The sequence below is a fragment of the Somniosus microcephalus genome, chromosome 1 (genome assembly GCF_052327205.1).
Source record: "Somniosus microcephalus isolate GS21.2 chromosome 1, FLI_Smic_1.0, whole genome shotgun sequence".
NCBI lineage: Eukaryota > Metazoa > Chordata > Chondrichthyes > Squaliformes > Somniosidae > Somniosus > Somniosus microcephalus.
In genome coordinates, this window is record NC_140987.1 from 316,367,301 (window position 1) to 316,389,477 (window position 22,177).

Consider the following 22,177-nt stretch of genomic DNA (forward strand, 5'->3'; position numbering starts at 1 on the left):
ACACAAAGGTCAGGGTATACACATATTTTAATTGAAAGGCCAGACATGGTTTCTCATTTTGTGAACATCATTCACAGGAGGGCACACAGACCTCACTTATGGAAGGCAAAGAGAAATTACAAAAAGAAATTATCAAAAAAATAAAAAGAAATAGTAAAGTATTCTACAGACAGATAAATAACAAAAGAGATACCAGGACAGGGATAGGGCCACTAAGGGATAAACACAATAAACTCACAGGTAATGATGGTGAAATGGCAGAAATATTGAATAGTTACTTTGCCTCAGTATTTACCAGGGAGACTAACAGGGGGCATGGCATTAGAAGAGAGCAAAAATATTGTAACAATAATTAAGATAGAAAGATGGGAGATAATTGATAAACTAATCAAACTTAAGAGAGTTGGTCCTGATGGATTACATCAACGCATATTAAAAGAAGTTAGGGAAGAGATAGCAGGGGCACAATTACAGATATATAAAAATATCAAAAATCATTAGAAAAGGGAACTGTGCCAGAGGATTAGTGGACTGCTAATGTGATTCCTATATTATAAAGAGATTGAACAAGTCCAGGGAGCTATAGACCAGTTAGCTTAATGTTGGTGGTAGGAAAGATAATGGAATCTTTACCCAAAGATGTAATAGAAAAACATCTAGAAACTGAAAATATAATAAAGAGTGTCGCATGGATTTCAAAAGTGAAGGTCATGCTTGACCAACCTTATTGAATTCTTTGAAGAAGTAACAGAAAGAGCAGACAAGGGTAATGTAGTAGATGCAATATATTTGGATTTCCAAAAGGCCTTCAATAAAGTACCACACAGTAGATTCATGACTAAGGTCAGAACATGTGGAGTCGGGACAAGCAGCAGAATGGAAAGCGAGCTGGCTACAAAACAGAAAAGAGAGAGTAGGGGTTAAAGGTAGTTACTCAGACTGATGGAAGGTGAAAAGTGGTGTTCCACAGGGATCGGTGCTGGGACCGCTGTTGTTCGCAATTTACATACATGATTTGGACTTGGGAATCAGAAGTACAATTTCAAAATTTGTGGACAACACCAAATTAGGGGTATAGTTAATACAGCGGAAGACTGCGACAAAATACATGACCTTAATAAACCTGCAGAATGGACATGTAAATGGCAAAAGTAATTTCAATATAGAAAAGTGTGAAGTGGTTCATTTTGGTAGAAGGAATAAGGAGGACAGTAAGTCTAAATGGGGTAGAGGAGCAAAGGGATCTGGGGTACTCATTCATAAATCATTAAAAGTAGCGACGCAGGTTAACAAAGCCATAAAAAGTGCAAACAAAGCATGGATTGAGGCAACACCTTGAGTATTGTGTGCAGTTTTGGTCGCCTTATCGGAGGATGTTCTTGCCATGGAGGGAGTGCAGCGAAGATTCACCAGGCTGATACCTGGGATGGCAGGAATGACTATGAGGAGAGATTGGGTCAATTAGGCTTATATTCGCTGGAGTTTAGAAGAATGAGAGGGGCTCTCATTGAAACTTATAAAATTCTAACAGGACTAGACAGACTAGATGCAGGAAGGATGTTCCCGATGGCGGGGGGAGTCCAGAACCCGGGGTCACAGTCTAAAGATAAGGGGTAAGCCATTTAGGACAGAGATGAGGAGGAATTTCTTCACCCAGAGAGTGGTGAACCTGTGGAATTCTCTACCACAGAAGGCAGTTGAGGCCAATTAATTGAATATATTCAAGAAGGAGTTAGATATATTTCTTAAGGCTAAAGGGATCAAGGGATATGGGGAGAAAGCAGGGACAGGGTACTGAATTTGGATGATTAGCCATGATCTCATTAAATGGCGGTGCAGGCTCGAGGGGCCGAATGGCCTACTCCTGCTCCTATCTTCTATGTTTTTTTATGTAATAGCGCAGATGCATTTAAGGAAAGCTAAATAAGTACATGATGGAAAAAGGAATAGAAGGATATGTTGATAGGGTGAGTTGAAGAGGCTCATGTGGAGTACAAACACGGCATAGACCAGTTGGGCCGAATGGCCGGCTCCTGTGCTGTACTTTCTATGTAACTTACAGGTGGGCAGAGGATGGTAACTGGAGCGGGATGTACAGGGGTTGTTGTACTTATTCTGGGATATTGTTAGGTTGTGTGACAGGGAGCAGGTGATGGGGACTCCAGTTCCCCTGTTGTTTTGGCCAGGGTAAGAGATGTTACTGCTGGGGGAAGGAACACCTGGTGTCAGCATCTAGTAGGCATGGTCTGAGACTGCACTGTTACATGCTGAGTAAAGATGCCCAAACAATGCCCTCAGTCCCAAATTCACATTACACCTCCCAGTCCTCTTTCCATTTCTCACGCCAACCCAACCTGTGAGCGTGTCAATTTGTGCTGAATGAGGCAGAGTTTTGTGCTATAGACTATGTTGAGTGCGACCTGGATTCACACTGGTACACTCATTTCGCAAGGAATACTGCTGGATACAGGAGACATTCATCTCATCAGTACACCTTCAAATCCAGATCCGTGAGTTGAAAAGCTAACCCACTGTCCCCAATTATTTTAATATAAATAAAAACAGAACAGTATTCTCGCTAAAAGATCAGCATTTATCAAAATATTCTGCGACTTCACAAAGCAAACAATAACAAAAACTAGTCATACTGCAATGAAGCATTACTGTAACAATCCATAGCTACTCAGGCTATTAAGAAAAGGATGAGATGACAATGAATACGGAAGGTCTCGCTCATTAACACCTTCAGGACTCCTCTCGAAACAAACCAAGCCAGCACCAAAAGTTCATATTTTAAACATCCTGTGCTCTGTGTATGAAATTCGAAATGTATTTCCTGTAAATGAGAGGGAGGAATTGAATGAAATCAGTATTTGTAGGGAAATGGTGTTAGGGAAATTGACGGGGTTGAAGGCCGATAAATCCCCAGGGTCTGATAATCTACATCCTAGGGTACTTAAGGAAGTGGCCCTAGAAATAGTAGATGCATTGCTGGTCATCTTCCAAAATTCTATAGACTCTGGAACAGTTCCCATGGATTGGAGGGTAGCTAATGTCACCCCACTATTCAAAAAAGGTGGTAGAGAAAAAGCGGGGAACTATAGACCGGTAAGTCTGACATCGGTAGTGGGGAAAATGCTAGAGTCCATTATAAAAGATCTAATAGCAGAGCACTTGGAAAACAGTGACAGGATCGGACAAAGTCAACATGGATTTACAAAAGGTAAATCATGCTTGACTAATCTGCTGGAATTTTTTGAGGATGTAACTGGTAGAATAGATAAGGGAGAACCAGTGGATGTGGTGTATTTGGACTTTCAGAAGGCTTTTGATAAGGTCCCGCATAAGAGATTAGCATGCAAAGTTAAAGCCCATGGGATTGGGGGTAAGGTACTGTCTTGGATAGAGAACTGGTTGGCAGACAGGGAGCAAAGAGTTGGAATAAACGGGTCTTTTTCCAAGTGGCAGGTAGTGACTAGTGGGGTACCGCAGGGATCGGTGCTAGGACCCCAGCTATTCACAATATATATAAATGATCTAGACGAGGGAACTAGATGTAATATCTCCAAGTATGCAGACGACACAAAGCTGGGTGGGCGTGTGTGCTGTGAGGAGGATGCAAAGAAACTCCAGTATGATTTGGACAGGTTGGGTGATTGGGCAGATGCATGGTAAATGCAGTATAATGTGGATAAATGTGAGGTTATCCACGTCGGTGGCAAGAACAGGAAGACAGATTATCTGAACGGCAATAGATTGGGAAAAGGGGAAGTGCAACGAGACCTGGGTGTCCTTGTGCACCAGTCGCTGAAGGTAAGCATGCAGGTGCAGCAGACGGTTAAGAAGGCAAATGGTATGTTGGCCTTCATAGCGAGAGGATTCGAGTACAGGAGCAAGGATGTCTTGCTGCAGTTGTACAGGACCTTGGTGAGACCACACCTTGAGTATTGTGTGCAGTTTTGGTCACCTTATCTGAGGAAGGATGTTCTTGCCATGGAGGGAGTGCAGCGAAGATTCACCAGACTGATACCTGGGATGGCAGGAATGACGTACAAGGAGAGATTGGGTCGATTAGGCTTATACTCGCTGGGGTTTAGAAGAATGAGAGGGGATCTCATTGAAACTTATAAAATTCTAACAGGACTAGATAGACTAGATGCAGGAAGGATGTTCCTGATGGCGGGGGAGTCCAGAACCAGGGGTCACAGTCTAAGGATAAGGGGTAAGCCATTTAGGACTGAGATGAGGAGGAATTTCTTCACCCAGAGAGTGGTGAACCTGTGGAATTCTCTACCACAGAAGGCAGTAGAGGCCAACTTCTTAAATATATTCAAGAAGGAATTAGATATATTTCTTAAGGCTAAAGGGATCAAGGGATATGGGGAGAAAGCAGGGACAGGGTACTGAATTTGGATGATCAGCCATGATCTCATTAAATGGCGGAACAGGCTCGAGGGGCCGAATGGCCGACTCCTGCTCTTATCATCTATGTTAAACAGGTTCTGATTTTGTTGCACATAGCTGAGATTGTAATTTAGTTCCTTTAATCTCATTTTGCTTTTTGAATGGGGTATTTACATGAAACTGCCTCTTTAAAAAAATATCAAACGAAGATGAACAGTGGCCCTGAGTGGTATTCACGCTGGTACCCAAAGCAATGATTTGAGTCCATCTCTATTCCACCACAACTTGCGAGTTCTCATTACTTTCCTCAAGCAAAATTAATGAAGTCAAGCTCTCTCTTCATAGTTAGTGTGACTTCCAGTGTGTGAGAGTCGGTGATGAACTGAGCCTTTCCATTCTTACTGTCCACTGGATGGGGCAGGTGCAATCCCAATTTGCTGTAAAACATGAAAATTCAGGAAGATAACATGAAAGAGTGAGGAGAGCACAGTCTGTGTATTTGATCGGCAGCCCCGCCCTCTGCGCTCACCGGTCAGAGGCCCCGCCCTCCGCGGATAGAGGCCCCGCCCTCCGCGGTCACCGGTCAGAGGCCCCACCCTCCGCGGCCGGTGCTCAGAGGCCCCGCCCTCCCCTCTCAGAGGCCACACCCTCTGCGGCCGGCGGTCAGAGGACGAGAATTTTAAAGGTGTTGCTTTGAGGGATAGAGGTTAATGTAGGTCAGCGAGGACAGGGGTGATAGCTGAGCAGGACTTGGTGAAAGATAGGATACAAGTATCAGAGTTTCGGATGAGCTGAAGTTGATGGAATATTGGGTTAATCAAATCTGTAGATGACAAAGGCAGGAAAGAGGATGTAAGGGGCAGATAGACTGAGTCAGGTGTGGAAACCCGCGAAGTTACTTAGGTGCAACTAGGGGTCTTTGAATTGCAGAGGCTCAGTAGCTGAATAGGTTGTTGCGGTCGCAAACGTTTTGTTTAAGCCGAAGACAATGGCTTGGGAGGGGATAGAATCAGCGGCAAGGGTATCGAGTTTGTGGCAGGGCATGAAGATAGTGGCTTTGGTCTTCCCTATGTTTAGCTGGAGGAAATTATGGCTCATCCAAGACTGCACATGGGATAGCAGTCTGACAACACACAGGCAGTGGAGGGGTTGAGAGAGAACTGGGTGGCGTCAGTAATATTCCCTGTAAGCTGCATGGTCACGCGGTGCTCCAGGGGTCCCGCACAGCCGGCTTTTCAATAGAAATAAAATGACAGGGAACATTGGTTGTCAGCGTACATAAGAACATAAGAAATAGGAGCAGGAGTAAGCCAATCGGCCCCTCGAGCCTGCTCCGCCATTCAATAAGATCATGGCTGATCTGATCCTAGCCGCCAATCTACTATCACTGAACCATCTCCTGAATCTAACAGAATTAGACACACGAAATAGGAGCAGGATCAGGCTACATGGCCCCTGGGCCCGCTCCGCTACCCACAGGGCCATGTCCAATCCGAACCTAGACTCATGTCCAAATTCCTGCCCGTTCCCCATAACCCTTAATTCCCTTTACTTCTGGGAAACTGTCTATTTCTGTTTTAAATTTATGTAATGTAGCTTCTACAGCTTTTTGGGGCAGCATATTCCATGGACCTACCACCCTCTGAGTGAAGTAGTTCCTCCTCATCTCAGTTTTGAAAGAGCAGCCCCTTATTCTAAGACTATGCCCCCTAGTTCTAGTTTCACCCATCATCGGGAACATCCTCCCCGCATCCACCCGATCCAACCCCTTCACAATCTTATATGTTTCAATAAGATCGCCTCTCATTCTTCTGAACTCCAATGAGTAGAGTCCCAATCTACTCAACCTCTCCTCATATGTCCATCCCCTCATCCCGGGATTAACGGAGTGAACCTTCTTTGTACTGACTTGAGAGCAAGTATGTCTTTTCTTAAGTATGGACACCAAAACTGTATGCAGTATTCCAGGTGCGGTCTCACCAATACCTTGTACAACTGAAGCAATACCTCCCTATTTTTATATTCTATCCCCCTAGCAATGAAAGCCAACATTCCATTGGCCTTCTTAATCACTTGCTGCACCTGCATACTAACCTTTTGAGTTTCGTGCACCAGGACCCCCAGATCCCTTTGTACTTCAGTACTTTCCAGTTTCTTGCCATTAAGATAACTTGCTCTACGATTTTTCCTGCCAAAGTGCATAACCTCACACTTTCCAGCATTGTATTCCATCTGCCAAATCTCTGCCCACTTACTTAGCCTGTCTATGTCCCCTTGCAGGTTTTTTATGTCCTCCTCACTCACTACTTTCCCTCCCATCTTAGTATCATCTGCAAACTTTGGTATGTTACACTCGGTCCCCTCCTCCAAATCGTTAATATAGATTGTAAAGAGTTGGGGACCCAGCACTGACCCCTGTGGAACACCACTAGTTACTGATTGCCAGTCCGAGAATGAACCATTTATCCCAACTCTCTGCTTTCTGTTAGATAGCCAATCCTCTATCCATGCCAGAATATTACCCCCAATCCCGTGATTTTTTATCTTGAGCAATAATCTTTTGTGTGGCACCTTGTCAAATGTCTTTTGGAAGTCTAAATACACTACGTCCACTGGTTCCCCTTTATCCACCCTATATGTTACTTCCTCAAAGAACTCCAGCAAATTTGTCAAACATGACTTCCCCTTCATAAAACCATGCTGACTCTGTCCTATTAAATTATGATTATCCAAATGTCCTGTTACTGTCTCCTTAATAATGGACTCCAATATTTTACCTACCACAGATGTTAGGCTAACCGGTCTATAGTTTCCAGCCTTCTGTCTACTGCCCTTTTTAAATAAGGGCGTTACATTAGCAGTTTTCCAGTCTGCCGGGACCTTTGCTGATTCCAGGGAGTTTTGGAAAATTATTACCAATGCATCCACAATCCCTACCGCCACTTCCCTCAAGACCCTAGGATGTAAGCCATCAGGTCCAGGTGATTTATCCGCCTTGAGTCCCATTATTTTACCGAGTACCACTTCCTTAGTGATTGTGATCGTGTTTAGCTCCTCCCCCCCCATAGCCCCCTGTTTGTCCAGTGTTGGGATATTCTTAGTGTCTTCTGCTGTAAAGACTGATACAAAATATTCATTCAGTGTTTTTGCCATCTCCATATTTCCCACCATTAATTTCCCGGTCTCATCCTCTAAGGGACCAACATTTACTTTAGCCACCCTTTTTCTTTTTATATAACTATAAAAACTATTACTGTTTTTATATTTTTTGCTAATTTACTTTCATAATCTATCTTCCCTTTCTTAATCAATCTTTTTGTTACTTTTTGCTGTCTTTTAAAGTTTTCCCAATCCTCTATCCTTCCACTAGATTTGGCTACCTTATATGCCCTTGTTTTTAGTTGAATACTATCCTTAATTTCTTTACTTAGCCACGGATGGCTGTCTTTTCTTTTACACCCTTTTCTTCTCAGTGGAATATATATTTTTTGGAAGTTGTAAAATAACTCCTTAAATGTACACCACTGATCATGTATCGTCTTACCCTTTAATCTATTTTCGCAATCCACTCTACTCAATTCCGCTCTCATACCTTCATAGTCTCCTTTATTCAAGCTTAGCACGCTTGTTTGAGATCCAACCTTCTCACCCTCTAATTGAATATGGAATTCAACCATGTTATGGTCACTCAGAACAGAACAGAAGAACAGAACAGAAACCCCACAGTGCAGATAGAGGCCATTCGGCCCATCGAGCCTGCACCGACACATATCCCACCCGATCCCTGTAACCCCTACATCAACACATATCCCACCCTATCCCCGCAACCCCACGTATTTAATCCCCCTAACACTAAGGGTCAATTTATCATAGCCAATCAACCTAACCCGCACATCTTTGGACTCATTCCAAGGGGATCCTTTACTAGGACATTTTTAATTAATCCTGTCTCGTTACACAGGACCAGATCTAAGGTTGCTTGCCCCCTGGTCGGTTCAGTTACATACTGCTCAAGAAACCCATCCCTAATACACTCAATGAACTCATCCTCAAGGCAGCCCTGCCCAATTTGATTTGTCCAATTAATATGATAGTTAAAATCCCCCATAATTATAGATGTACCCTTATTACAAGCCTCAACTATTTCCTGATTGATACTCCGTCCAACAGAGTTGCAACTGTTCGGAGGCCTATAGACTACGCCCACTAGTGTTTTTTTCCCCTTATTATTCCTTACCTCCACCCAAACTGTTTCATTATCCTGATCTTTTGACCCAATATCATTTCTCTGTATTACAGTGATTCCTTCCTTTATTAACATAGCCACCCCACCTCCCCTTCCTTCCTGCCTGTCCTTCCTGATCGTTAAATAACCTGGTGTGTTTAATTGGAATGTGGAAGCTGACGCTATGTGTACTGTTTCCAGTTGTTGAGGGCTCTAGAACGAGGGGCCATAGATTCAAATTAAATGTAGCAGATTTAGAACAGAGGGCATGAGAAACATCTTCACACAGCCAGTTTCCGTGTTGTAACTTTGATTTATTACGAATAATGTCACTAAAGGGCAGCATGTAGATGAGGAGGAGGGGCCAAAGATAGATCTTTGGGGGCTCCGGACCTAACAATGCAAGGCTAAAAAGAGAAGCCATTGCTGGAGAGGCTCAGGCTACGATCGAATGGGTAAGACTAGAACTGTGAGGGCAGTTCCCCCTAGTTTCACAACGAAGGAGAGATGTTGGATGAGGATTACAAGGTCAAAAGACTACACAGATCGCGAGGACGAGGAGGGATCTGTGGGGATAAGAGAGATACTGGAGATTTACGGGGTTTCAGGGCTACTGGTGGAAAGGAACCTGGGGTAGATTTGGCCCGGTGGGCACAAAGAAGGAGGGAAGCAGCATAGGCAGCTGATGCTTCTGTGTCTTGGTTACGTAGAGATCTATGAGCTCCTCGCACTTGTTATTAGAGGTGAGGATGGAGGAGGCAGGAGAGAGGGGTTTAAAGGGATGGTTCTTAGTGGAGAAAAGAAGTTGGGGTTATGTTTACACTCCAGGATGTCCCCTAATAGGGGGTGGTTTTGGCAGTGGAAAGTGAGGCACAGCAGAGCTTTCACGGTCAGCCCCCCCCACCCTGAACTTGACGTAAACACATGTAACGGGGTAATTGTGCTAAATGATTGCATCATCCAGGTCCCACCATTGCACCTGAAGAAACAGCAGCTCCGCTGCACTAGTGTAAATTTATCCACTTTCCAACCAAACAATCTCACATTAAATTAAGAATTTAGTGCCTGAATGTGCTAAATAGTGTCCTGCACTCACAAGGAACTGGACGAAGATTGGCTAGATTAGGGCCCCTTATAAAAAGCAGAGACTTTCGACCCCTCAGTGCAAGCTGACAGAGCAGTGTTGGCCCCGTGTGACCCTGTCCCCAGCCCCGACATATACTTAGTGACACTCCACAGGAAGACAGGACTGTCCCTGTGACCTCCCTTCAGCAAAGTCTCTCACTTACTAGTCCGGTGATCGAAGAGCCAGGAAGCGCTCTTTAATGTCCAGAGTGAGGTCTGCTAGTTTGCAGTCTGGCAGCTTGACTTTTATCTGAAAAATAGTTTTAAAAATATTAACCAAAACCTAACACCAGTATATTAAAATAATCCAACAGTCAACAAAAACTGCTAAATAATTTTATGTGCCTATTCCACTCATTGCCCCTGTGCTCGCTGACCTCCATTGGCTCCTGGTCCACCAACGCCACAAGTTTCAAATTCTCATCCTTGTTTTCAAATCCATGGCATCGCCCCACCCCCTCTCTGTAACCTCCTCCAGCCCTACAACTCTCCGAGATCTGTGTTCCTCCAATTCTGGCCTCTTGCGCACTGCCGATTTCCTTCACTCCACTGTTGGTGGCCGTGCTTTCAGCTGCTTGGGCCCTAAGCTCTGGAATTCCCTCCCTAAACCTCGCCACCTCTCCTTCTTTAAGAAGCTAATTAAAACCTACCTCTTTGACCAACCTGTCCTAATGTCTCTTGATGTGACTTGGTGTCAATTTTTGTCTGATAACGCTTCTGTGACGAGCCTTGGGATGTTTCACTACGTTAAAGGCACTATATAAATGCAAGTTGTTGCTATTCCTGCTGATTCTTTGGAATCTGAGAGAATTGGCTGAAGTATTTAAAATGATGATGAAAGGGTTAGAGTACGTACGTATGGACAGCTAATTTGAATTAAATTAGTTAGCAAGTATGAGGAGGACATGTGTATAAAGCAGCATAAGCATAGAAATAGGATAGATGTTAGAAAGTTGTGCTTTAAGTATTGAAGTTTGGAATAAATTGCTGGCTTGTGCAGTGAGTACAGATTAACAGCAAATGTTCAAAGGGAGTTGGAGGAGTTCCAGGAGCAGGCTGATATCACTGTGTACATGAGGTATGGAGGGTGGTGGGTGGTATTCTTCACTGTCTACTGTGAGTAGGGGCTGTTCGGTGATGTTCCTCACTGTGTACAGTGAGTAGGGGCTGTTCGGTGATGTTCCTCACTGTCTACAGTGAGTAGGGGGTGTTGGGTGATGTCCCTCACTGTGTAGAGGGAGTAGGGGATGCTGGGTGATGTCCCTCACTGTGTAGAGGGAGTAGGGGGTGTTGGGTGATGTTCCTCACCGTGTACAGTGAGTACGGGGTGTTGGGTGATGTCCCTCACTGTGTACAGTGAGTAGGGGGTGCTGGGTGATGTCCCTCACCGTGTAGAGGGAGTAGGGGGTGTTGGGTGATGTTCCTCACTGTGTACAGTCAGTAGGGGGTGCTGGGTGATGTCCCTCACTGTGTACAGTGAGTACGGGGTGTTGGGTGATGTCCCTCACTGTGTACAGTGAGTAGGGGGTGCTGGGTGATGTCCCTCACCGTGTACAGTGAGTACGGGGTGTTGGGTGATGTCCCTCACTGTGTACAGTGAGTAGGGGGTGTTGGGTGATGTCCCTCACTGTGTAGAGGGAGTAGGGGGTGTTGGGTGATGTCCCTCACTGTGTACAGAGTACGGGGTGTTGGGTGATGTCCCTCACCGTGTACAGTGAGTACGGGGTGTTGGGTGATGTCCCTCACCGTGTACAGTGAGTACGGGGTGTTGGGTGATGTTCCTCACTGTGTACAGTGAGTGGGGGGAGTTGGGTGATGTCCCTCACTGTGTAGAGGGAGTAGGGGGTGTTGGGTGATGTTCCTCATTGTGTACAGTCAGTAGGGGGTGTCGGGTGATGTTCCTCACTGTGTACAGTCAGTAGGGGGTGTCGGGTGATGTTCCTCACTGTGTACAGTCAGTAGGGGGTGTTGGGTGATGTTCCTCACTGTCTACAGTGAGTAGGGGGTGTTGGGTGATGTTCCTCACCGTGTACAGTGAGTAGGGGGTGTTGGGTGATGTTCCTCACTGTCTACAGTGAGTAGGGGGTGCTGGGTGATGTCCCTCACTGTGTAGAGGGAGTAGGGGCTGTTCGGTGATGTTCCTCACCGTGTACAGTGAGTAGGGGGTGTCGGGCGATGTTCCTCACTGTGTACAGTGAGTAGGGGGTGTTGGGTGATGTTCCTCACTGTGTACAGTGAGTAGGGGCTGTTCGGTGATGTTCCTCACTGTGTACAGTGAGTAGGGGGTGTCGGGTGATGTTCCTCACTGTGTACAGTAAGTAGGGGGTGTCGGGTGATGTTCCTCACTGTGTACAGTGAGTACGGGGTGTTGGGTGATGTTCCTCACTGTGTACAGTGAGTAGGGGGTGCTGGGTGATGTCCCTCACTGTGTAGAGGGAGTAGGGGCTGTTCGGTGATGTTCCTCACCGTGTACAGTGAGTACGGGGTGTCGGGTGATGTTCCTCACTGTGTACAGTGAGTAGGGGGTGTTGGGTGATGTTCCTCACTGTGTACAGTGAGTAGGGGGTGTCGGGTGATGTTCCTCACTGTGTACAGTGAGTAGGGGCTGTTCGGTGATGTTCCTCACTGTGTACAGTGAGTAGGGGGTGTCGGGTGATGTTCCTCACTGTGTACAGTAAGTAGGGGGTGTCGGGTGATGTTCCTCACTGTGTACAGTGAGTACGGGGTGTTGGGTGATGTTCCTCACTGTGTACAGTGAGTAGGGGGTGCTGGGTGATGTCCCTCACTGTGTAGAGGGAGTAGGGGCTGTTCGGTGATGTTCCTCACCGTGTACAGTGAGTACGGGGTGTCGGGTGATGTTCCTCACTGTGTACAGTGAGTAGGGGGTGTTGGGTGATGTTCCTCACTGTGTACAGTGAGTAGGGGGTGTTCGGTGATGTTCCTCACTGTGCAGAGGGATGGCGGTATTGGGTTATGTTCCCCATGATCCCTTATCTCCTGGAATTAATATTCAGGGTTCAGAGAGGAGTTTCCCAGAGTTCTTTTCCCCCCTGTTTGCCTGTCCCAGGAAATTACACGGCTGCTGTTTGATGGGGAGCGTGGGGTTTTGTGTTGCTTATTTGCAACATGGGTGCGTTGGGTTGACACAATGGAGCACCTGATCTTTTGTCCATTTTTCCATATACTGGTAATATTTCCATTTAAAGAGAAAGCCTGTGGCCTGGTTTGTAGCAGTTCCTGATCTCGACTACGCACAAGAGTGGAATAAACACACACAACTAGCTCCCACCAAAGGCACCCAGTGCAGCACACTGCTGTACAGACTAGGGTTAGGAGCAGTCAGTGTCGAGCCAGCCAATCTCAGGCAGGTCAACAGTAAGGTCGCTATAACTGGTCTTAGAGTGCCTGTGTAAGGAAGGGTAAAAATGCACACTTTCAGCCAGAACTCTGCAATGTGAAGTGCCGAGAGATAGTGTTGAAACTTGTTAAGGTACAAATCTGTGTCTCTAATGTACAATGGCTGTTGAGGAGCAGAGATTTCCCCTCCCTAAACCAGGGGCAGTGCCACCAATTGTGGCACCCCCACTGCAGCCCCGGGTGAAAATTGAGCCTAAGCCCTTCTGGTCTGTATAGCTAGTACGACACTCGGCAAAGTGTTTATCTACTGAACCACTGACACACTCATGTGTCCTACAGTGGCCTGAGCAGCTCACTGGCAAATTCACAGCAAGGGCAGATGCAACCAATGGAATGGCAGGGGAAGGCGGTCAACTGTCTGGATTGTTCAAAAGCAGTTTCTCAAATCAATGCGAGTAGTGAGGCTGGCTCTACAACACAGCATGCAGTGGGCTGGACTCCTCTACCAAAAGGTGATAGGGTTTGATCACATTGCCCTGGAAAAGAGAGAGATGGTTTATTGAGATACCACAGTGAAAGGCCAAGGCCCATAGTCCAGGATACCACCAAGAATGTCATAATTTAGGTGATGCTGAGCTTGGATTCTGCAAGGCCGAAGATTGTAGGAAGAGGGAGGATCTCCTGCTCTCTCTTCACCACCATAACTTTGCCCTACACTATGTTTATCGCATGACTGGGGTTTCTGCCACACTTATGGTGAAGTTACGGTGGTGGACTGGGAAATTCCCGGCCGTGGTGACAAACAGGGACACTGTTGCAGAACCATTCTAATTTGTTAGTGAAATGAACATCAATGCCCCAGCAATAATGGTGATAGTTGCTTACCACCATGTCTTCACAGCAGGCTGTGGATGCATCCTTTCTGCTCATCCCCAGAAACACATCCTCTGTGCCAACTCGCTGTTTGAACAGAATCTCATACCTAAAGACAACATGAACCAGTAACTCTCGCAAACACTGATATGCATGAAAAATGTGAGCACAGTGCAAGAGATACTCAAAATATAGGGTGTTAAGTCCGTGAATGATTGAGACACGGACTAGCAGGAGAGGAAACAAACAGAACTTTACTGGTGAAAGGCATAAACGAATCTAAACAACAGAGGCTCTCTAGCGCCTTTTATACAGGGGTGGTCACTGCCGGTACTGCAGTCTGAGACCAGTTATTCTCTTAAAGGTACATACACAACAATTCCTCCCCTTTTAGATAAACAGTACATAACATTCATTTAACAACTAATGATAATGAATTACAATCACAATTACTGTTGCTAGATACATTGGTTAAGTTTAAGCAATTATAAGTTCAGTCTTTGAGGAGGCTTCCTAATTCTGTCTGGATAACGCCTCTTTGGAGTATCAGGTTCTTCTGGCAATGTTGAGTCGGGATCAATGTCGTTGTTTGGTTCATCTGCTTCCAATATTACCGGTTCTGCGGTAGCTGCAATTGGAACGTCGATTTCATTACCAGGTGTATCAGATCGTGGTGTGGAGTTGACGTTTTCCAGTGACTCTAGAATCTGGTCAGCATGGCGTCTTACAATGCTCTCCCCAACGTCCACAGTATACATGAGAGGTCCTTGTCGTGTACAAATCGTTCCTGGCTGCCATTTCTCAGTGCGGTAGTCCTGGGCCAAAACTGGTTGACCTATCTTAAAACTCCTGGTCGGCCTTTCATTCATATTCTGAAACTGCCTGTTCTCCACATCTCTTCGGACGTTTGGCTTAACCAAATCCAAGCGGCATCGTAGTCTTCGATTGAAGAACATCATGGCTGGAGTTTGGTTGGTAACCGCATGTGTCGCATTCCGGTAGGCAAACAAGAAGTTGTCCACCTTGTGTTGTAGGGGTATATCTTCATTACACATTGCCTTGATAGCCTTCTTGAATGTTTGGACAAACCTCTCGGCCAATCCATTAGTGGCTGGATGATATGGGGCAGATGTGTAATGCTTAACACCATTGTTCTTTAAGAACCTCCGGAACTCTTCAGACACAAACTGTGGTCCATTGTCAGAGCAAATCTGTTCAGGCAGCCCATTCCTGGCGAATATGGTTCGTAAAACTGCGATAGTTTTTTCCGTGGTGGATGAGGACATTTTTATTACCTCTGGCCACTTTGAATGTGCATCCACCGCAATTAAAAACATCGAGTCCATGAAGGGACCAGCAAAATCAATGTGCACCCTTTGCCATGGAGATGAGGGCCACTCCCGTGGATGCAGAGGAGCTTGTGGTGGGGCGTTTTGGACCTTCTGGCATCCTGCACAGCTCTTGGTCATCTCTTCGATTTCTCTATCGATTCCCGGCCACCACACAAACACTCTGGCTAAGCTCTTCATTTTTACCCCACCCAGATGACCCTCATGAAGCTCATTGAGCACTCTATCCGTCAACTTAGGTGGAATTACTACTCTGGATCCACACATCAAGGTTCCTCTGCACACTGACAGCTGTTCTCTTCTTGACGAAAATGCTGGCAGCAGTGGTTCGCCATGTGCTGGCCATCCCTTCACCGTTAAATCATAGACCCGTGATAGTGTCGGGTCATTCCGTGTTTCCTTTTCTATGTTTGCATTCGTCACAGGGAGACATTCGACTATGGTCGAGTGGAATAACTCCTTTGGATCCACTGCAAGGTCTTCTTCTTCCACCGTCGGCAACGGTAGACGTGACAATCCATCAGCATTTCCATGCTGTTTAGTTCCCCTGTACTCGATGTCATATTGGTGTGCCCCTAGGAAAAGGGACCATCTCTGCAGCCGTTGTGCTGTCATTATCGGTACGCCCTTCTGAGGGTTGAAAATGGAGACAAGAGGTTGATGATCGGTTAGTAAAGTAAATTTTTGACCGTGCAGATAGTGATTGAACTTCTTCACCCCCCACACTAGGCTGAGGGTCTCTCTGTCAATCTGGGCGTAGTTACGCTTGGCAGAAGTTAACGAGCGTGACGCAAAAGCTATCGGCCTCTCCAAACCATCAAGGAATTTATGTGACAGTACCGCCCCAATGCCGTAGGGAGACGCATCACACGCCAGCCTGATTGGCAGTGCTGGGTTGTAGTGAGCCAATACTTCCTTCGAAGTGATTAAGTCCTTACTCTTCTGAAAAGCACGTTTACAATCATCGCTCCATTTCCATGCTACCCCCGTTCGTAGCAGGGCGTTCAGTGGATGCAGAATTGTCGACAAATTCGGCAAAAACTTATGATAGTAATTCACCAACCCGAGGAATGACCTCAGTTGCGACACATTTTCAGGCGCTGGGGCCTTAACAACCGCTTCAATTTTGTCAGGGGACTTATGTAACCCCTCTTCATCAATCACGTGGCCACAATACGATATCTGTTTCTTAAAAAATTCGCACTTGGGGCGGTTGGCTCGCAGCCCATGTTCCCGTAGTCTAGTGAGCACCTGTTCTAGGTTGTTAAGGTGTTCACTGTCATCTTCACCTGTTACAAGGATGTCGTCCAAGTAACACTGAGTCCCCGGAATCCCTTGCAGGACTTGTTCCATCGCTCTTTGCCATATCGCCGGAGCCGATGCTACTCCGAATACCAATCGATGATACTGGTAAAGACCTTTGTGAGTGTTTATCGTGAGATACTTCCTAGAGGACTCTTCAACCTCCATCTGCAAATATGCTTGTGCTAGGTCAATCTTTGTAAAACGCTTCCCTCCAGATAGTGAGGCGAAGATGTCTTCTATCCTTGGAAGAGGATATTGTACTGTGTGAAGGACAGGGTTCACCGTCACCTTGAAATCCCCACAGATGCGAATCTTCCTTGGCTCTCCGGACTTATTGCTTAACGTTTTCTTCATGACAGGAATGATGGGTGTCGCCCACTCACTCCAGTCGACCTTAGACAACACGCCCGCCTTCTCCAGATTCTCCAGCTCTGCCTCGACAGCTGGACGAATTGCATATGGTACCGGTCTCGCTTTGAAAAACTTGGGAACTGCATTCTCTTCTATTTTTAACGAGGCGGTTACGCCTTTAAGCGTGCCCAGTTCTTGTTGAAATACCTCTTTGGCGTTAGCTAAGATTGTTGACAACGTCCAGGAGTGGCGTCTTCATCTTTTTTACCATCCACCGTCATTGCATGAATGGAATGCCAATCTAAGTTTATCTTCCTGATCCATTCCCGTCCCAATAACGGTGGTCCACCATTTGGCAGTATGTAGAGATACAATTTCCGTATTTTCTTGCCATTGTATTCGACAGGCACCCTTATTTTTCCTCTGGGGTATACTTTTTGCCCCGTATACGTCGTCAAGACGATGGATGTCTCTCTCAAGGGTATGTGTGAAAATAGCCGCTCATAGTCTCGTCGATTCATGACGGTTAGCGCTGATCCTGTATCCAATTCCATTTTAACTTGGGACCCTGCTATCGTGAGGGTGACCCAAATGGTTCGGTGATCCTCTTTTGCGATTACCTTGTGAAGTTTGAGACAGCTTAATCTCCTGTTCTCGGATTCACTATCGCTCATCTGGTCTTCGGAACTACTGTCCGTCATCTTTTGTACTTTCTTGTACGGTTCCTTAGTAGCCTTTTTGTTGTCGCTGGTCTTCTTCCCAGACCTACAAACTCGTGCAATGTGTCCAATCTTCCCGCATTGTCTGCATATTTTGTCTTTGGACCAGCAGTCCTTCTGGTCATGGTTAGTTCTGCCGCAGCGATAACATTTTGCAAATCCCCATGTCATTTCGTGGGTGCCGTATTCCTGTGGTTTTTGTTGAATTTCTGCAGCTCCCCTGGCTGCTGCTTCATACGATACTGCCACGCTGAAAGCCTTATCTAGCGTCAGCTCTTTTTCTGCGAGTAACTTCTTCTGTGTTCCTTCACTCAGGAGTCCACAGACAAATTTGTCCCGTAGGGTATCTGCCAGTCCTGCTCCGAACTGGCAGTGCTTTGATAGCTTGCGTAGTTCCGTAAGATACTCAGCATTGCTCTCATCTTTGTGCTGAGTTCTCCTGTGGAATTTAAATCTTTCTGCTATCAACAGCGGTGCAGGGTTCAAGTGCTCCTGTAGAACAGCAACAATTTCATTAAAACTCTTTGCCTTCGGTTTGGCTGGAGTAATCAGATCCCGCAATAGGCCGTACGTTCTAGCGCCCATTACGTTTAGCAATATTGATGCCTTTTTCCTCTCCGCTATTTCATTTGCCTCGAAATATACCTCGACTCTTTCCACATACGTGGTCCAGTCCTCTAATGTATTATCAAAAGCAGTGATACAGCCAGTCTTCGGCATCTTGCAAATCTAAAATGGCACCTCCCGCGCTTTGCCTTCTTCTCTGATTTAACAAAATGGCGCCTCCCGCGCTTTTCCTTCTTCCCCGCTGTTGTTAGCGCTGCTTTCCACGGTTTCTTGCGCGTATTCTATTTCTTTTATTATTTTCCCGTCGTGGAGCGGACCCTCTGGAACACTTCCCTCCCTCTTCTGAGGTCCGAACGCTGCCCAGCTTCGAAACACCGGCCGCGCCCTGTATGCTCCACCCTCACTCTCTCTCCTTGCTTCCCGACTCGCTGCCCGGCCCCGTTGAAAGGCCACCCGGTCGAGCTTCAGCCCGCCGCAGCCCAGGAAGGATCAGAGCACTACCTGCCACCAGCCCGATTAGCTGGGAAACCACGGACCGAGGAACCCAGCCTGGCTCTGGACAGTCTCTCCTGCAAGTTTTGAACTCGATGATTGACGGTCGACGCCCGTTTCTCGAGTTTCAATGGCCGATTTTTTTTTTTTTTCTTCTTTCTTCTGGCTCCGACCTTCAACAACGTTGTCGGAGCTGCAGGTAAGTTTGTTTCTAACTCGTCGCCAGTGTTAAGTCCGTGAATGATTGAGACACGGACTAGCAGGAGAGGAAACAAACAGAACTTTACTGGCGAAAGGAATAAACGAATCTAAACAACAGAGGCTCTCTAGCGCCTTTTATACAGGGGTGGTCACTGCCGGTACTGCAGTCTGAGACCAGTTATTCTCTTAAAGGTACATACACAACATAGGGTTCACTCTTTCAATACACACGGCTGTCCTAGTGAAGGCGATCCTGGAAATCGATGACAAAAGGCCACAAGCTCGACATATAAAGAGGGAGGTTAGACAAAACCTCTCTCATGCAAAGAGTTAACAGGCACGTGGAATACTTTAACATGTGGTCATGCTAAATCCATGATAGTATACAAAAAGGTACTGGAAAAATGACTGAAATAATAATACAATATATATAGGGAGAGAGCAAGGAATATGAGAAAACATTTTAGGATATTAAGGAGAAGGCTTTTCGATATTTTACAGAGGTTGTATTAGGAAATGGGAAAAAAGGCTTTAGGTTATTAAGAAGATATGGAAATGCTGATCCATTTTAAATAAACTGGTTATAGGAGACAGATACATGTCATAGGAATGCTTTGAATGCTGGGTGGTAATATTGACTGAATATTGTGCGTGATATGGAGCATATTGTGTCCTCTGTATCACATCAAAATCCACAGCTTAAATGCCTTCGTCACTTACTCAGGCTGTTGTCTTGGATCCCAGATATCCTCGAACTCTGACCCCTCGGGCACGTCATCTTCTGCCCATATCATTTTGGTGTCTGCAGATTGCACGGGGCTCGAATCTGATTAGGGAGAATGTAAAGACAATTGGGAAATACATGTTTTCCCCCCCCCCATTTTAAGAGCTGGAATTTGTAAAGGTTTACAATCTGTTGCACTTCATTTTTCTCAGCATGTATTACACCTCCTCTCCTGAAGGTGTTGTGTCCTTACTGGGACTCCAATCTCCAGTTCCTCACCCAACTGACCATTACTCTTGCATCAGTCTTGGAAGTGAATATTGGCAGTGCACCACAATACAGTCCATCCTGCCCTCACCTGACATCTACACTTGCATTTTCCAGCAGTATCACTGGACAGTGATCTCTCTTTCACCCAGGCCACCTCTGCTGCCGCCGTGGTAGTCTCAGGATACGGGGTAGGGCATTTAGGACTGAGATGAGGAGAAATTTATATTAGTTAGATATATTTCTTAAGGCTAAAGGGATCAAGGGATATGGGGAGAAAGCAGGGACAGGGTACTGAATTTGGATGATCAGCCATGATCTCATTAAATGGCGGAGCAGGCTCGAGGGGCCGAATGGAACTCCTGCTCCTATCTTCTATGTTTCTATGTAAATTTCTTCACTCAGAGGGTGCTGAACCTGTGGAATTCTCTACCACAGAAGGCTGTGGAGGCCAAGACACTGAATATATTTAAGAAGGAGATAAATAGATTTCTAGACACAAAAGACATCAAGGGGTATGGGGAGAGAGCGGAAATATGGTATTGAGATAGAGGATCAGCCATGATCATATTGAATGGCGGAGCAGGCTCGAGGGCCGAATGGCCTACTCCTGCTCCTATTTTTCTATGTTTCTATGTTTAGAGCAGACTAGGGATCAGACATGGGACCCCACTGGTCTGTACAACTCAGGTACTCCAGTGGGCATAGGGATTGCACTATGTAAAGATGTTTGGCGACAGAACTACACAATCTTCCCACGGTGTAGGGTATTAGTGTTGGAGAATGGAGCACTGGCCCTAAGTACACCCACCAACATCGTTCCTCAAACCAATCCAGAAAAAGCACCTCACACTACAATTCCATATTCCACATTGGGAAACCCATGTTTGAGATGGCTAATTTAGCAGCAGTTCATGGAAATTTGTTTGCAATTTTCACCTGAAGGGGTTCACTCGCTCACAGGCACCAGCTGTCCTTCAGTGCCTTAGCCTACTGAGCTGGAAGTTGCAGGTGACGATGTTCCCATGAGCATGTCGCTTTTGTTATTCTGGGTGGTAGAGGTTGAGGTTGTAGGAGAGGGAGGTGCTGAACGTAGCATCCTGTAGACAGTAGAAAATTAGAAAATGCAGCCACTGGAGGGGGTGAATATTGAGTCCAGGGACAGGGAAGCCAATCAAGACAATTGCTCTGTCCTGGATAGTGTTAAAGGGTCAAAAGAAATTGTGTGTGTGGTGGGGGGGGGGGGAGCTGCGGTGGGTTGTGAACAGAAGTCCTGAATCAGAGGAGAAGTACTTTGGGGTGGGGTTATGAGCTTGGAGAGCCTTGTAGAGGTGGGGAGGAGGTAAGACCAGGGACAGATTTATAGATAAAGGCAAGGATTTTAAATGTAACACGTGTTGGGGGATGGGGAACCAGTGAAAGTCAGCGAGGAATTAAAGATAGTGCAACACAGGAGACAAGTGGTTGAGATTAACATAGGTTGGAGTTCATGAGGGGAGAAGAATTTGAGGCCAGTGAGCAGGGTGTTGAGATAGTCGAGTCTGTAAATGACAAAGACATGTACAGTACAAGAGTTTCAGTGGTGGTGGGGGAGGGCGGGGTGGGTGAGGTAGGTAGGGGCAGAGGTGGGTGATGTTGTGGAGGTAGAAATAACCATCTTGGTGATGGATAGAATATGGGGCTTAAATCTTAGCTTAGGATCGAATATTACACCAAGACAGTGGCAAATGGAATTTAACCCTGAAAAGTGTGAGGTGATGCATTTTGGACGGACTAACAAGGCAAGGGAATACACAATGAATGGTAAGACCCTAGGAAAGACAGAGGATCAGAGGGACCTTGGTGTGCATGTACATAGATCCCTGAAGGCAGCAGAACAGGTGGATAAGGTGGTTAAAAAGGCATATGGGATACTTATATTCTATGCCTCGGCTAATGAAGGCAAGAGCAGGGAGGTTATGATGGAGCTGTACAAAACGCTGGTAAGGCCACAGCTGGAGTACTGTGTGCAGTTCTGGTCGCCACACTATAGGAAGGATGTGATTGCTTTGGAGAGGGTGCAGAGGAGATTTACCAGGATGTTACCTGGGCTGGAGCGCTTCAGCTATGAAGAAAGACTGGACAGGCTGGGGTTGTTTGGGGAACGGTACCCATGGATTGGAGGGTAGCTAATGTTACCCCACTATTCAAAAAAGGTGGTAGAGAAAAAGCAGGGAAT

The 22,177-nt window shown here is 46.1% G+C and overlaps 1 protein-coding gene across 1 annotated transcript; it reads right to left on the minus strand.

Annotated features, from left to right (window-relative positions):
• Positions 1–9: 9 nt before the first annotated feature.
• dnaaf6 (dynein axonemal assembly factor 6) lies at positions 10–20,336 on the minus strand. The gene is made up of 4 exons (XM_085994082.1): positions 19,689–20,336; positions 13,997–14,093; positions 9,919–10,004; positions 10–4,841 (listed from the first exon to the last, which is right to left on the minus strand). The coding sequence occupies exons 1-4, from the start codon at positions 19,760–19,762 to the stop codon at positions 4,712–4,714; spliced, it is 387 nt and encodes a 128-aa protein (XP_085850208.1). The 5' UTR covers positions 19,763–20,336; the 3' UTR covers positions 10–4,711.
• Positions 20,337–22,177: the final 1,841 nt, after the last annotated feature.